Genomic DNA, 16,837 nt, shown 5'->3' with positions numbered 1-16,837 from the left:
GTCTCCAAAAATTAATTCCCTACTGAGATTCAGATGACAGGCATACCTTTGAAATATTGTGGGTTTGGTTCCAGACCACCACAATAAAGGAACCATCTCAATAAAGCCAGTAGTATTCTTTTTTGCTGGTGGAGGGCCTTGCCTTCAAATTGTAAAAAAAAACAAAAAACACACCTGTGAAGCGCAATAACGCAAAGCACAATAAAACCTGGTATGCCTATATTTTATCCATCAGCCTATCTGGCACTGCCCCTTGGAATATCTACCATCAAACGTAACATGGTCAAAACAAAACTCTTGATTTCCTCTACCATACTGTTTTCCCAAATCTCATCTCCATAAGGGTGCCACTAGCCACCCACTTATGTCAAAACACCAAAATAATTTTTGATTTCTCTGTTCCTTCACTACAAACTCCTACTCCATTCCCACAAACCCTACCAGTTTACATTTGGGGGAAATGGGGGAGGGGAACAAATCCATCCACAAAGTGAACAATCAATAAACAGAAGCTATCAATCTTCTCATTGCTCCAGAGTCCTAGCTGATGTCGCCATGACCCTACCCCTCATTCTCCAAAGCCAAGCCAAAGGGATCTTTAACAGTGTGAGGGAATAAATCCTTCCTCTGTATAAAACCTTTCAGTGATCTCCCTACACTTTCAAGGCATATGTGACTGGCACCTGCCTACCTCTGATATCATCTGCATGCCACAATTCCCTTTGCTCATTGTGTTCTAACCACACTGGCCTTCTTTCTGATCCTCTTACCATGCCAAAATTATTTCTACCTCTTAACATATCAAAATTATTTCTATCTCATGTTCCTACTTCACATGATTACCTCAAATGACATTTCCTGAGAGAGGCTTTCCTTCACACTAGAAAGATCCCCCTCTAGAATGCCATTTATTCTATTATGTCCACATTATCACTCTTTGAAAGTATCTTGTTCATTTATTTGTCCTTACTTATGGCTGCTCCCCATTGTCTGAATCAGTTCCTGGTGCACATAAGACACTCAAATACACATTGAATGAAAGAAAACTAAGGTGCACAACCAACTCCAAACTGAGAAGGAAACAAGAAGTCATCTGTGTGTGGGAAAAGTTCAAAGTCTGGTTAATTAAACTGCTATTCAAATTAAATCTACCCTATGAGTTTGGCAGGTTTCTGACTTGAAAGGGTTCATTTAGGAAATTTGGGGGATGAGGGAAGAGGTAGAAAAGTATCATAGGCTAGAGGCCCAGTGCATGAAATTCATGCACTAAGGGGGTTGTGGGTGGGGGCATCCCTCAGTCAAGCCTGCGCCCTCAGGCAGTCTGGGAGCCCCGCTTCTGGCTGAGGGTGCTCCCCCTGTGGGAGCTCACTGACCACCAGAGGGCAGCTCCTGCATTGAGCATCTTCCTCCAGGTGGTCAATGTGCATCATAGCAACCAGTTGTTCGGCTATTCAGTCTATTTGCATATTACCCTTTTATTATATAGGATTCCTAATCAATTTTGGTCAATAGGTCCATTACCTTTGTTTATCAATTGGCCAAAGGAGAACCATACAGAGAGCACTTCTAACTACTGATAAGGTACATTAGTATTGAAGTGGAATGGCTGGCCTTTCTGTTCTAACAACAGTAGGGGGAGGGGGCTTGGAAACATGAGATCCCATATATAATACCCAAATAGGACACTAAAAGAACTAGAAGAATGCAAATAATAATACTAATAATAAAATAAATAAATTGGGGTTTTTTGTTGTTGTTTTTTTTAATTAAAAAGGGCCAGGTTTACTTCCTCACAATGCCACAGTTCCTCCTAGATAGGTCTTAAGATGTTACCAAGAAGAAAAGGGATTTCCTATCATGGTATTTATTGTTAATTCTCCTGTCACCCCCTTCTATTTACCCTTTTCTGGATTTGGGGCAGCTAATGATTACTGTTCAATTTTTAAATAAAAATGTTACATTTAATAATGCTACAGAAAACTACTTTAGTCAATTTCCTATACCCTAAATTCATTAAATATTTCTAATTCATTAAATATTTACTGAATCCCTCTCTGTGCCAGGGCAGCTCTGTGCCAGACACTTCACTACGCGCATTCCTATGAAGTAGCAAAGACCTTAGATGAGTCATTGTACTATGTACTTTCAAACATACTGTTTTGCTTTATTTTTTTCTCTCTCTCCTTATATGTGCCCTGACTAGAGATTGAGCCTGCAACCTTGGTATATCAGGACAAGGCTTTAACCAAGTGAGCTATCCTGCCAGAGCATTTTTTCCCCCCTATTGATTTGAGAGAGAGAGGAAGAGAGGTAAAGGGGAGTGGTTGGTGTGAGAGAAAGAAAGAGAGGTGGAAAGAGAGAAAAAGGATGTTTCCAGTGCTAGACAGGATTTGTTGTTCCACTTACTTATGCATTCATCATTTCTTAATAGTGTCCTGAACAGGATGGAACCTACAGCCTTGGCCTGTTGGGATGAGGCTCTAACCAACTGAACTGCCCAGCCAGGGTGGCCTGTTTTACTTTAGCCTCACAACTCTAATTAGGAAACTTGGGCTCAAAAAGCTAAGTATCACATGTAAAGTCACTCAGTGTTAGAGGCAGAGCTACAGCCAATGTCTAAGAAACAGAACGAAATCTCCTCAAAACAAAAAAAAAGCCTATCTCTAGTTTCAAACAGCTACTCTAGAAGTTTGTTCTAAGCTTACTTTCTGCTATAAGGAGATAAGTTCATAACACATTTTCTTTGTTCATCAATTTATTCAAGTTCATAACACATTTTCTTCAGTGCCCAGGTTCACCAAAACAGCGAGCCAACTATGTAGTGGACAAACAAAAGTCTTTTTTTCACCTCGAGAAATCTAGATGTAATTTCTTTCTTTTGGATTTCTCATTTTATTCCTTCAAATGTTTTAAATCTTTAATTGAATGCAACTTATTTTCACATTTAAGACCTTTCACTTATATTTTAGATCCAAGAACAATTTTTATTTAACCCACTAGTCTCTTTTGTGCACATCCCAATTTCCTTTTGCAAAGATGTTTATTTTTTTTATGTTTACTGAATAAGTCTAGTGATAAATCATTTTTCTCTGCTCTTCCTAGGCAACTAACTTGTGTGTATGGAAAAACAACTTGTTTTTAAATGAATATGAATGATTTATAAAACTCTTTATCAATGGATGTTTTCTGTGATATTACGTATATGTGTGCTTTATGCTCCAGTCTTCTCTGTTATAAAACACAACAGTGGAAAGACTTCATATAATATAGCCAGAGCAAATATCTACTTTCCACACTAGTAACTACCTTTGCCGTGACAGTAATGACCACTATTTCTAGTAAATCGGGCATCCAGAAGAAAGTAAGTAAAAATAAAGGCATAAGTAACTAATTTCTTGCTAATAAGATTTTGTTACTGGAAGGTTCCCTTGTACTATTTGGCTTTATGTTTTTTGATCATAAGCTAGAGACAATTCAGCCAAAACCAAGAAAGATATACCATACTCAAGAAATGAATTCAATAAATAACTAAATCTAGGAAAAGGATGATTCAAGCACTAGTCTGAATTCCTTAATGCATCAAAATGTTTATATGTCTGAGGCAGTTTTTAAGGGTCCAGCAAAACATAAAACCATAACTTAGCCTTTGCATCACTCTGTGAAGCACATCTGTAAAGTACAAGTTATCAATTTATAAAAGTTATCTTGAAAAAGAAAAGAACAAAAAGGAGGAAAGGTAATATATTTAAACATAAAACAAAAAACAAGACAACATACCTGGCAACATGAGAAAAAGCATCCACAAGGACAGATTCAAATTCTCTAGTGAATTCAGGTCCTTTCCTTTTACTGTTTTGGATGACATCATTTGCTAAATATAGAAACGTAAGCTTTCTATTTGATTTGGCTGGAAAAAAGAAAAGATAATTTAACTTACATTAAGGAAATTCTCAATTCACAATTCTTTGCCCTAAGCTACTCCTAGGTTATATACTGTGAAGACAAGCATTATCTACTTGAAGTCAAGGCTGCTATATGTTTGAAAAACAAACTAAGGAACTCCTTGACATCTCTAACAAAAGAGGTTTGAGAATACAATTTTTGTAAAAACAAAAATGGACCATCTTCATTTCTGTGTTATTTTAACCAGGATAATTAAAGAGCAGTAAAAAAAAACTAAAGGATAAGCAGTCAATATTCTCCAGAAGACACGTTAAAGCCAAGGTTTTCATTTATTCCATTGTAAAAATGAACTTTTCTAACTCACTATTAATTGTCAGAATGAAAAACTGAGATGGGTTCTTGTAAATTTATGCTCCTAGACTGAGAATTTCTCTTTGAACATTCTAATACCCATCATCAGTCAATTACATCAACTCTAAAATCCAGAGCAATCTCTAGATGCACAAATGGATATTATACCTCAAATATAAATATACATAATGCTACATTTTTAATGAAAATTTAAACATGTCTAAAATCTGGACACTAAGTTATGGGTCCCACAAAAACCATAATTTTTCTCTTATACATACTCTTTCGTAGTATTTCTATTACTCTATATTAGGTATCATCTATTAAACCATAAAAACTTCAGGCAATATGTCTGAGTTACAGTTGCTTGGGGGGACATTACTGAAATTTCCTGGCTATTATGCACATAATTTCTCAACCGTAAGATTACATAATTACAATTTTTGATCCGAGTTTTCTTTTAAAGGAAATAAATAAGAATACAATCAGACAGTTCAAAACATTAAATTTTCTTAAAACACAATGCCAAAGTACTGAAAAATTCAAGCAAGCCCTATGTTAACCTTTACACACACCTAGTCCTTACTCCGCTCTCTCAGAAACCACTTGTTTCTTTTGAAATGCACACAGCATGTATAATTCTGACACTTTTAGGACATCTGACACTTTTAAGTGTAGCCACAGAAGAATAACCCAAGTTAAAAACAAGATTTTTAGTTTAAACCAATGACTTAAAGTGCTCAAAAAATATTAAATATGAATATACCAAATTGTATAAACCTTCCGGTTAACAACCTAATTTTGATGACTAACTGGTGAGAAATAATGAAAACCTGGAGCTATGCTGCTACGAAGATATGATTATGGCAAAATATTGTTCTGTTTTTGCTTTTAAGGAGTAAAAAGCAAACCTTGTTCTGGGACTTTGCAATCAGTGAAACTACCAAGTCTATAATGCCATGAAAGTTAACAGATTCAAAAGTAAAACAGAACTTCAACAAAGCAAATTTAACTTCACAAAAGTGAAGCTTTACAAATTCTATATGATTAATGTTAAAAAACAAAAACAAAAAACAGAATTCATATAATAAAATGCTATGGATATTCAGACTTGATTATTTTTCAGTATTACAAATATGATATCAAAGAGACCAGCGAGCCAAGGTTTTCACTATCAACTACACCAATTATTTTCCATCATCCTTAAATTTAGCAATGAGTACTTAGTTAGGATAACACTTTATCCTTCCACATTTAGCATCCTGAACAGTCAAATAAGCACCATGTGTGTAAAGGTGATCTGACAAAGCCCTAGAGCACTTAAACACAGTCATAATGCACACAACACACACACCCTCCACTCCAGCTCCAGGTGACAGCTCACTTGTTCAGATATCTTTCCAATATGACAAATAGATCTTTTCACATTCTACTGATGCCCATTCCAAACTGGTTGAAATAGTTATTGAGCAAAGTTTAAATAACTAGCTGACCAAAAATGTTCACTGTTTGGCTGGTTTTGACATCTTGAAAATTCTATAAGTTTGTAAAAAAAAAAAAATTAAAAATTAAAAAAGGCTTTTTTGTTTGCATTCAGTCCAAAATAAAAAAAATACTAAAAAATATTCACCTAAGAGTATTCTATACCAAATAGTTTCATAAAGAAAGGGAGACTAGACCTCAAAGAGATAAGTTAAAAATCAGTCTTAGAAAATAAAATAATACATCGGCAATACAAGTAGTACTTACATAAGAAAGAGTAATTGTTTTAAATCTGGTAAATATTTTTTGAAGGCAACTCAGAGATAGTTTGTGAACATTTTAGGGAAAATGGTTTGACCATAGATAGAACTGTCCACTTATAAAAATTTAGGTTGGCTAGAACCTAAGGGGGGTCAATTTGAACATTAGGGCACAAAATATTTTCCATTTTAAAAATATATTTTATTGATTTTTTACAGAGAGGAAGGAAGAGAGATAGAGAGCTACAAACGTCGATGAGAGAGAAACATCGACCAATTGCCTCTTGCACACCCCCTACTGGGGATGTGCCGCAACCAAGGTACATGCCCTGGACCAGAATCGAACCCGGGACCTTTCAGTCCGCAGACCGACGCTCTACCACTGAGCCAAACCAGTTTCGGCTATTTTCCACTTTCGTGTCGGGGCATTTTCAATTAGGAAGCTGTATCCTGATACATGGAAGAGCATCCTCTAGCTTTGCACTGTCCAATATGGCTGCCACTAGCCATATGAATAAACCCTTGAATTATGACTAGCAAGACTCAGGAACTAAATTTTTTATCGTATTTATTTAAAATTTTCATTGCTTAATCACACATTTCAAGTGCTCAATAGCCACTTACCTTTTTGGACAGCACAGATATAAAAATATAGAAATATCAGATAAGAGATATAGAAATATCACCACAGAAAGTTGTATTAGTATTTATTCAAAATGTCAGAGACCACAACTTAACTCCTACTAACCAACTTTTTAACTGTGTAACAGGTACCACACTGTACATGTTACAAAGAAACAAAGAGGTCTAGTTTCTTCCTCAAAACACAACCTAGTGAACAAGAGGTAACTAGAAAGAATAAAATATAGTAGTCTCTCAGTATTATCTTTGGGGGGGAAGGGTATTAGTTCCAAGACCTCCCCACCCTCCTAGCCCCTGTGCCAGTACCAGTATCTACAGATGCTCAAGTCCCTTATATAAAACTAGAGGTCCAATGCATGAAATTTATGCAAGAGTAGGCCTTCCTTCCTCTGGCTGCTGGCTTCGCAGCCTCACCCCATCCCCTGCCCGCTCCCGCATGGCCTGGCGCTGCCCGTCTCCACCACCACACCCCCCACCGGTTCCCCAATTCCACAGAGACCTCTCCTCACCCGCACCTCCCAATCAAATGCCCAGCAGAGGGTGTCCTGGGCATCCCTCTGCAGGGCAATCATGGGGTAATGGCAAGCCCTTCCCACCTCCCAGACCAATCACATCACATCTGCCTTGGCTGGCGCCAGTGTGTGCCATAGCATGGTCGTCATTCTGCTCTTTGGCTGTTGGGTTGATTTGCATATTATGCTTTTATTATTATAGATTATTATAGACTAGAGGCCCGATGCACAAAGATTCGTGGAAGAATGGGCCTTCACTCTGGCCAGAGCTGCCTTTCCGCCTTCCCACACTGCCCAGAGGCCCAGAGCCTATGTCTCGGAGCCTGCGCATGCAAATTAACATGCCATCTTTGTTGGTTCAATTTGATACTCACTCCTGATTGGCTGATGGACAATTAGCAAAGGTATGGTCAATTAACATGTTACTCTTTTATTAGGTAAATTAGGTAGTATAAGTAATCTAGAGATGATTGAAAATATATAGGATTTTCTTAGGATGTGCAAATGCTATATATCACCTACACTAATAAAAGAGTAACATGCTAAGTGACTGTACCTTTGCAATGCCCACCAGTCAATCAGGAGTGAGTATGCAATTTAACCCATCAAACATGGTAAGTTCGCTCTGGGCCTCTGGGCAGCATGGGATGGCAGAAAGGCGGCTCCGGGCTGAAGGGGAAAGGGAGCTCCGGCCGGAGCAGAAAGGTGGCTCTGGCCTGAGCAAAGGTGGTGCTAACAGCCAGGGGAAGGAAGACCCATTCTTGCATGAATCTTCATGTATCAGGCCTCTAGTAAAATATAAACACTATGTAAGTAGTTGCTACATTATATTGTTTAGGGAATAATGACAAGAAAAAATAATGACATGTTCAGTACAGATGCCACCATCCTAGACTGAACTACACAGTACACATCAGCAACAACGTAACTTTTTTTCTGGAATATTTTCAATCCATGGTTGGATACAGAACCTATAGATACAGAGGGCCAAGTGTAAATGTTAAATTGGTGTGGGATGGGAGTTAGTAATTAATTCTAATAGAAGTGCTACAGGTTTGGTTGGAAGGTTATGATCACATTCACTTATTAAGTGCACTGAAGCCCTGGTACTTAAAAGCACAAGTTTTAGTGACAGAGAGCTCTGGGTTCAGGTCCCAGCTGTGTGACCCTGAACAAAGCACTTAATCTTTCCATACCTTTATCTTCTTATCTATAAGATAGGGATAATAGTGATGGCTATAACTTTCCATCATGTGAGATTAAGATTAAAGGAACTTAATAAATGAATGTACTTCCTAATTGTTCCCCCATCACCACCCCAATAACTCAAGTAGGATTCAAGGCTTCAGAAAAGATGTGATATTTGAGATGGACTCTCTAGCCTGACTCAGAGCCTACCAGATGGGATCCTAAAGAGGCAATTCACATTTTTCACACCTCAGATGTTAGAAATATTTGAATGGCACAGTGAGGTACATGAAGGAGGTTCTAGAACCTTTAGGCTCTATTCCCCAACTTCCCAGAAGGATGAAGGGACCCCTATCTTAGTACAGTACATATTTGGAGGTGGCTCTCTGCTATAGGACTAGAATTGAGTCTCCTGAAAGAATCCTGAATTTTGGTGTCTGCCAGCCAGATGTAGTCTGAGCTTCACCAGTTGCAAGGCCTTAAAAATATCACTTAGCCACTTCAGTTTCCTCATTCGTAAAACAGGGTAGAATTCCCCACCTCACTGATAGTAGAGGGCACAGGTAAAGTTGTTTCTTAAAGGGCTTATCACATATAAGCTGTCCAAAACAACTCTAAGCTTCATGTCCTCAGCTTTCTGCTATGGACCTCATCAGGATATCAGGTAGCTGTGTAGGGGACCATCTTTCCCCACCAGACTGTAAGCAACATGAAGGTGAAGACCCCGCCTCACAGTGAGCAATCAGTAACCCCATCTCACTATTATTTATCGAATGCCAACACTGTGTCTGACACCATTTATGGTAGATTGTTCTCTTTACTATAGCCTCAGATTTTTTCTCTTCTGCAAAGTTTCTACTTCATAGGACTCTGAAAATTTAAAAAATTGACAATGTATGTAAAGATCTTAGTATTGGTGCCGGTTTGGCTCACTGGATAGAGCATCAGCCTGCGGACTGAAAGGTCCAGGGTTCAATTCCGGTCAAGGGCATGTACCTGGGTTGCGGGCACATCTCCAGTGGGAGGTGTGCAAGAGGCAGCTGATCGGTGATTCTCTCTCATCGATGTTTCTAACTCTCTATCCCTCTCCTTTCCTCTCTGTAAAAAATCAATAAAATATATATTTAAATATATATATATATCAGTATTGGGCCTGACACATGATAAAGGCACAGTAAATATCATCATCTCGGTTTTATAAGTAAGGGCACAGAGGACCAAAAAGGTTAAGCGGCTGGGGTCAATAAATGTCAAAGTCAGGCTTAAATTCCAGAGGGATGGCCTCTGGAGCCGACATGCTTTCAAGCACCCAACCTAGTGCCTGGCACATAATAGGCAGAGATCCAGGAATGTCTGGTAAGATGGTGCGCGGGGTCTAGAATCAATGAAAGTTGCAAGAGAAGAGGAGCCTAGGTGGTGTGGCCCTTGAACCTCTCTATACGGGGAGGAACTGAGCCCACTTCACTGGGCTGTTCTGAAGACTGAGTGCAAGCATATATTTACCAGTCCTGGCATGATGACTGGCACCGAATAAGGGCTCTGTAAGTGGCAGCTATCCTAGTCCTCATTCTACAGATGAGAAAACAAGAGGCACGCAGATGGAGAAACTCGCCCAATAGCGCCCAGGTAAAGTGGTTGAGCAAGGACTCATATCGAGGCAAGTCGTACTCCAGAGTCTGCTGGCTCTCACGCCAAAAGCCCAGGGAAGCGCCTGGCACACAACAGGCTAGGCTAGGCCAGTAACCTCCACAGGGCGCTCACCACTGCCCAGATAATAATAGTTACAAGTGTCAGGAGGAACCCAAAGGGAAAACGGCTGGCTCAACTGGGGAGTCTGAGCCCTGGAGCCCTGGGTGATGGAACCTCCGACAAGTACCGGGCCTCGTTTTCCTTTTCCGAGAAATGGGGGGAACGCTGTCTTCAACCTCAGAAGCCCAATCAGACCCCGGGCCTGGAAAGCAACGCTCATCGAAGAAGCCAGAGGGGCCCCTACAGCGGGTGGAGGAGAGGACACCCGGGGAGGGCTCGAGGATTGGGTGGGAAGGGGGGGATGTTTACCTTTGCGGAGCTCGCGGTGCCACACCGAGACGATGGGTCCCGCGTGCTTGCGGTGGTGGATGAGCCACAGAGACAGGGTCTGCACGCTCTGCTGAGAGTTGCTCAGCTCCGAGAGCTTCTTCTCCAGCGCGGATTCGGAGAAGGAGGACATGGTGGCGGCGGTGAGGCCCGGCAGGGAGCGGCCTGGGCCGCCCAGTGCGGCGGGAAGAGCGACGGCTGGAGGCCGGGGCCTCACCAGACCGCCCGCGCCTCACCAGACCGCCCGCGAGACTCTTTACTCACTGACAGGCAGCCAGGCGGGGGAGGGGGATGGGTCTCCGCAGTAACAGCCGCCGGCGCCGCCGCCACAAGATGGCCACGGACCTCTCACCCCGCCGCGAAGCAGGGTCAAAGGGCAAGGGCCGGAGTAGCTGGACGCCGCAGGGAGGTCTCCGAGCTGAAGATACGCTCCTCTCCAAGGGCGGCGGCGGCCTCTCTGAAGCTCGTTCAGGGCACTTCGAAAGCGGCAGAAGGGGAAAGGAACGCTGCTCGGCGGCCTCCGGAAGATGCTTTCGCCGCTCGCGCCCGCACGCCGGCGCAATGTGTCTCGCTGGAACCCTTTCTCCTGCTCCCGCGGAACCTTTCTGGCGCGGCGCGGCGCGCTAGTTACGCGTCACTTCCGGCGGGGCGGAGGAGGCGGGACTGTGAGGGAAAAGCTGGAAGACGAGGTAAGGGAAGAGTGGCGGGAGCTGGAGGGAGATCAACAACTTGGTGGCCCTTAGAGGGGGATCCCGAGGGGACACTGAGGCTGAGGCCATGACCAGGAGGCCATGGAGGGAGGCTTTCTCACGTCTGACAAAATCTAAGCTGCATTTTTCCTCCGTAAACACTGCTCCCTGGCTGCCCACCCCGCCAAGCTTTTTGCGCTGCCAAGCCACCCACGTGCACTTACTTTTCCCGCCTCCATACGGTAGCTCTTGCTGTTCTTTCTCCAAAGGTGACGCCCCTCCGTCTCACCTGATGGACTCCCATTCGGCTCCAGGTCCACCCTTGAATGTCCAGTTCTTAGATCATAAAACACACTATGCTGCTCTTAGCTCCTAATTGGTGGCTTTATTTGGGAAAGTACGTGCTGTCTCTGGGGGCTCATTTTACTGTTCCTCAAATTTAAGTAATGTTAACTTTGGAGGGGAATTAGAAGCAGAGAAGTGAATGGGTCCATTGACCTTTAAGAAACGCTGTTTCAGACACTAAAACCCTTTACTGTTTTCAAAAAGTTTTAAATTCCTGTTATCAAATCATCAGAGAACTTTGTCTTTCTGCTCTGGGAATAGTGATAGGAAGTTTGTTTCTGTAGACTTATGGAATTTCCTGATTATCATGGAACTATCAGCTGTGGGTGGACTCCAGCTAGGAGACAATCTTCTAGTTGATGCCTGTTTTTGCTTTTAACGCACTGTATTGTAGTTATTTGCTTAGGTGCTTCTCCAGACTAGACTTATAATCATGGCCAACATAGTGAGCAGTGGCTATGAGCCAGATACAATATTTTCATGTAGTAACTCATTCAATCCTTAAGACAAAGCTATGAGGTATGTATTGTGTAATTCCCATTTGGCAAATGAGGAAACAGGCTGAGAGAGATTAGGTAACCTTACCAAAGACCACATAACTGAATTTGAGAAAAGGAAATACATTTTATCTATCTTTTTTACCCCAACACCTGATTCATAGCTGATTGAGTGAATTACTATAAAATAAATGAATAATCTAAAATCATACTGTCAACATATATAAATAGAGAGAGAGGCCTAATATGCAATTGTCCGCTCAGGAGTTTGACCGGGATTTTGCTCCCTCACTATGACATGCACTAACCAGGCGGGCAGCGCGGAATGAAGGAAGGCCCTGGCCAGCAGCTGGGGAAGGGAGGGCCCTGACTGGCAGCTGGCAGCCCAAAGGAAGGCCCTGCTGGCCCTGATCACTGGCCAGGCCTAGAGACCCTACCCATGCACAAATTTCATGCACCAGGCCTCTGTTCTAATTATAATTATAACCTAGGGTCTTTGAGTCCAAATCTAGTGTATCTATCTTTGTGTATTAAGTAAAACTCATACACAGAGCACTTTTATACCAAACCACTTTTTTTTTTTAATATATTTTTATTGATTTCAGAGAGGAAGGGAGGGGGAGAGGGAGATAGAAACATCAATGATGAGAGAGAATCATTGATGCCCATCCCATACTAGGGATTAAGCCCACAACCCGGGCATGTGCCTTTGACTGGAATCGAACCTGGTACCTTTTAGTCCACAGGCCAACGCTCTTACCTACTGAGCCAAACCACCTAGGGCCCAAACCACTTACATTAACACGTTAAGCGCCCAGTCTGTCTTCCAGATGGAAAGTTTAGTGACTGACTGGGCGCTTAACGTGTTAAGCACATTATATACATCTTTTATTTAATCATTATAATAGTTCTATGGAGTGGACATTATTACCACTATTGGATAAATGAGAAAACATAAAATATGGGTGAGTAACCTACCCAATGTCACTTGGACATAAGAAATTACAGATCCAGGAGTCAAATCATGGTTATCTGGTGTCAGACCCCAAATTCTTCCCTCCTGAGCCAGTAGTTCTCATTCATTCAGCGAATGATTTTGGTATCTATGTCTGAAGCACTATTCTAGGGAAACAGAATTCATTATCTTGGAAGCTTAACTTCTATAGGGGAAGGCAGATAAACATGCAAGTATAAGATAAATCAGAAAGTACTGAGTGCTTTAAATAAAAATCAAGGAGGGTAAGGGCCCAGTCAGGGCCTCCCTTCCCCAGCTGCTGGCCAGGGCCTGCCTTCATTCCAGACCCCCAGGAAGAGCGGGTCCGGAGGGAAAGCACTTTGCCCCGCCTCCCTTCGGGGCTCCCCAGCAGGAGCGGAGCACCCGTCCTGCTCAGGGCTTGGAGGGGAGAGCCACCCAGGGAGTCCTCCTAGCTGGGTGTGAGAAACAAAACTGGAGCCCTTCTCCCTTGAACTCTGTCTTTGGGCATGTGAATGCATTTTATTTTATTTGACACAACCTCACATGCCCAGCCTCATGCGGCATGCAGCCGCACCCACTCACTCCTGCCAGACGTACCCATGAGGCCGTCCTAGCTAATTAGCATACTCCACAAATTTTGATATGTTGTATTTTCATTGTCATTGATTTCTATGTTGTTTTTATTTCCTTGAGATTTCCTCTTTGATTCATGGATTATTTAGGAATGTATTGTTTTGTTTCCAAGTGTTTGGACATTTTTCTGTTATCTCCCTGGTAGTGATTCTTCATTTGATTCCATCATGGTTAGAGAACATACTCAGTATAATTTTAATTCTTTTAAATTTGTTGAGATATGTTTTATGGTCCAGAATATGGTTTATCTTGATATATGGCTGTGGGCACTTGAAAAGAATATGTATTCTACTGTTGTGGGTTGAAGTATCCTGTAAATGTTGATAGTATTGTTGTGTTGTTATCCTTGCTGATTTTCTGTCTAGTTGTTCTGTCAGTTGTTGAGAGAAAAAAGTTGAAGTCATCACCTATACTTGTGATCACCTGTACTTTCAGTCTTATCCGTTTTTGCTTCACACAAATTATTAGTCTAACATGGGGTACTGTTTCACAAGTGTTCTGTAGAGAACAGTTATAAACAAAATACTGAGTGAGCCTGGAGTAATTTGTGGAAGGATTTATGGGAAGGATCCTTGATTCCCCTCTTCCATCTTCTGTTTTGTGTACTTAATGGTCGTTGGTTTTTAAATATGTTTTTATTGATTTTTTAGAGAGAAAGGAAGGGCTCCAGAGAAAGATAGAAACATCGATGAAAGAGAAACATCATCAATCAGCTGCCTCCTGCACACCCCTCACTGGGGATCAAGCCCACAACCTTGGCCTGTGCCTTGACTGGGAATCAAACCATAACCCCCTGATTCATAGGTCAATGCTCAACCACTGAGCCACATCAGCCAGGCATGTACTTAATGTTCTGCAGCACTTCCCCTCCTCCATTGCAGGGCTAGACCCTCCAGTTACCCTTGTGTCTCTGTTCCCTCTTTAAGAGCTTAGCACAGTGTATGGCATGTAGTGTATGCTACCTAAATATTTCTAGGTAGAAGGAAGGATGGGTAGGAAGCTACAGAACTTGAGGGTATGCTGGAGATTTAATGTTTATCTAGCTGTTACTCATTTATTAAACAAACAGTGAGTCGGAACTGCTTGGCAGACATTACACCAGATGCTAGGAAAACCACAGTAAAGCTGCAACTCTAAAAAAGCATACCGTCCTGTTGGAGAGGCACACAAATAAGCCCATCGTTTTAACCCAAGGCAGCAGTCCTCCAGTGTACAATGAGCACTACTGCCAGATGGATTATTGAACAAGTACCTCTTCCATCACCTGACTCCTGTTCTTTGGGGGGAAAAACCAGTATGAGTAGAACGTATACAGTGCAGACTTCACACACCTGGTTGATCATCAGATTGACCTGAACTTTTCCCAAACATACGTGCTAGCCACCATCACCCACCACCCACCCCACCACCACTCCCCAGCCCCAGGGTAGATTCTGATTCAGGAGATCTGGCGTAAGGCCCAGAAATCTGTACATTGTTCTTCCTTGATTCTGATAAGCAGTTGGATTGGGAACTTCTGGTATTGTGGAAGGAGTGGTACAGCCTTTGGAATCACACAGGCTTGAGTTGCATTCCAGGTCTGACTTGCAGTGTGCTTATGGGCATTCCTTAGCCTCTCTGAGTCCTGTGTTACTCAACTTGTGTATGAGGAATTTATGTACAAAAAAATTCCATACGTAAAAAATACATAAGAGTTTATGAACATTGTGTGGCATATGGTGGGTGTTTTCAACAAGTATTCATTTTCTTCCTTCTACTCAAGAACTTATATTGGAGATTCTCATACCTGAACTCTTGTCTCTGGGATCTAAACCCAGCTTTCCTATCCATAGGCTAGTTAATCAAAGCTAGAAGTTTTGGAGATCATCTTCTCCACCAAGTTTATTTTAAGATGGAGATACTGAAGTTGATAAAAATCACACAGCCAGGCACTAAAAGAGCCAGGACTAGAACCCAGATCGTCAGATTCGTTTTCTTATACTCATTCTCTCCCTGGCCTGGAGACAGCCTAAAAGTGGGCTGGGTATAGCCAAAATCTAGAGCTATGATTGCTCCCCTGAGAATCCATCTAGTAAGATCTTCCCATAGTGGTTCAGATCAACTACCTATGGGAATAACTCAATCCAACAGAAAAAGAGTGCAGAATATTTTACCCAGAGTCCGGTTCAGACATAGCTGATATTAAACCTCTACCAATGAGAGGACCAGACCTTAAACTATGGCTATTGGTTCAGCAAGCATTTACTGAATACCTGCTATGTGCCAGAAGCAATAAACAGACCTATCAAATATCACTGCTTTCGTAGAGCCTGTATTCTTAGTACAGGACGAGAGGCAAATAAAATTGGTAGATCATTTGTTTTGACGGGTGGTATTAAGTGCTAGGGAGAAAATTTGAAAGGCAGGGAAAGGAGGTAGGTAGTGTCAGGGTGGGAAGGAGTGAGGATAGGTTTCAGTTTTAAATCGGGGTGAACAGAGAAGGTTTCACTCAGAATTCACATGTGAGCAAAGCCCTGAGAGTGAGCCATGAGGATGTATGTTGGAACAGCAAGTGCAAAGGCCCAGAGAGAGTGATCAGAGTCACGCCTGGGTGAGCTGTGGCTCACTTGCTACGATGGCACCTTTGTCTTGTCTCTTTAGCTTATTAGATGCTAGGACTTTTCTTCCTTCTGGCCTTTGCTTCTGACAATTATTTCACCTTGAGCAGTCTTCCCATGCAGCCCTGAGTGTTTAGTCTCCCAACCCCAACACAGATTCTCTTGTCCAAATTCCTTTGCAAGTCTTTTTCCCTCCCTTTTTTCACATCTCGACTGTATGATATAATAAGTATCTTGGATCTACCATCCTATCCTCTGAGTGCCTGTAAAGATAGCAATCTGTACAGATTGCCCCATTTGTCTTCCCCCAGCTCCATGGCTCGGGGATCTTATATAGCCAATCCCTGTGAAGAGGCAGAAAGAGGGGAGGAAAGATAAGGCCCCCAGGGGGAATGGTTTCACTCAAGCTCTATGATTGCAGATCTCTTCCCTCACCTCTCCCGGGACTACTTTCACCGGCCACAGGAGAACACTAAACTAGGAAAGGTTTCGATGGCCATCAGCAATCAAGAACTGTGTGTTCAGGCTTTGTTTATTCTGTCACAGTTGAATTCTGGTTTGTTTTCTCTGCTCTCCTGCTGGAGAATCAGCTTATTCTGAATGCCTGGCCTCACAATCACTCTCTGGACCAGGATGCCCCTGTTGCTGTTTGTTAAATCCGCATCAAACTTTGCAGTACCACTTTG

The 16,837-nt window shown here is 42.1% G+C and overlaps 2 protein-coding genes across 5 annotated transcripts in view; one reads left to right on the top strand and one right to left on the bottom strand.

Annotated features, from left to right (window-relative positions):
• RPRD1B (regulation of nuclear pre-mRNA domain containing 1B) overlaps positions 1-11,024 on the bottom strand; it is a 58,724-nt gene extending 47,700 nt beyond the window's left edge. For 3 of the 4 annotated variants that reach the window (XR_014795416.1, XM_084888692.1, XM_084888693.1), the window contains exons 1-2: positions 10,397-11,024; positions 3,778-3,907 (exon numbers count right to left, since the gene is read on the bottom strand). Coding sequence is in view for 3 of the 4 variants with exons in the window: in XM_084888692.1 (XP_084744818.1) it covers positions 3,778-3,907; positions 10,397-10,547 (281 nt within the window). In the remaining variant the exon portion in view is untranslated. Of the gene's footprint in view, positions 1-3,777; positions 3,908-10,396 lie in introns of those variants that run through there. The other variant, XM_084888694.1, reaches the window with a different exon arrangement.
• TTI1 (TELO2 interacting protein 1) overlaps positions 11,010-16,837 on the top strand; it is a 41,392-nt gene continuing 35,564 nt past the window's right edge. Inside the window, exon 1 of the mRNA XM_084888681.1 lies at positions 11,010-11,103. The gene's annotated coding sequence lies outside the window, so the exon portion shown is untranslated. The remainder of the gene's footprint in view (positions 11,104-16,837) is intronic.

This window comes from Pipistrellus hanaki (assembly GCF_964339955.1).
Source record: "Pipistrellus hanaki genome assembly, chromosome: 6".
NCBI lineage: Eukaryota > Metazoa > Chordata > Mammalia > Chiroptera > Vespertilionidae > Pipistrellus > Pipistrellus hanaki.
This window is presented reverse-complemented; position numbering and strand designations above follow the sequence as displayed.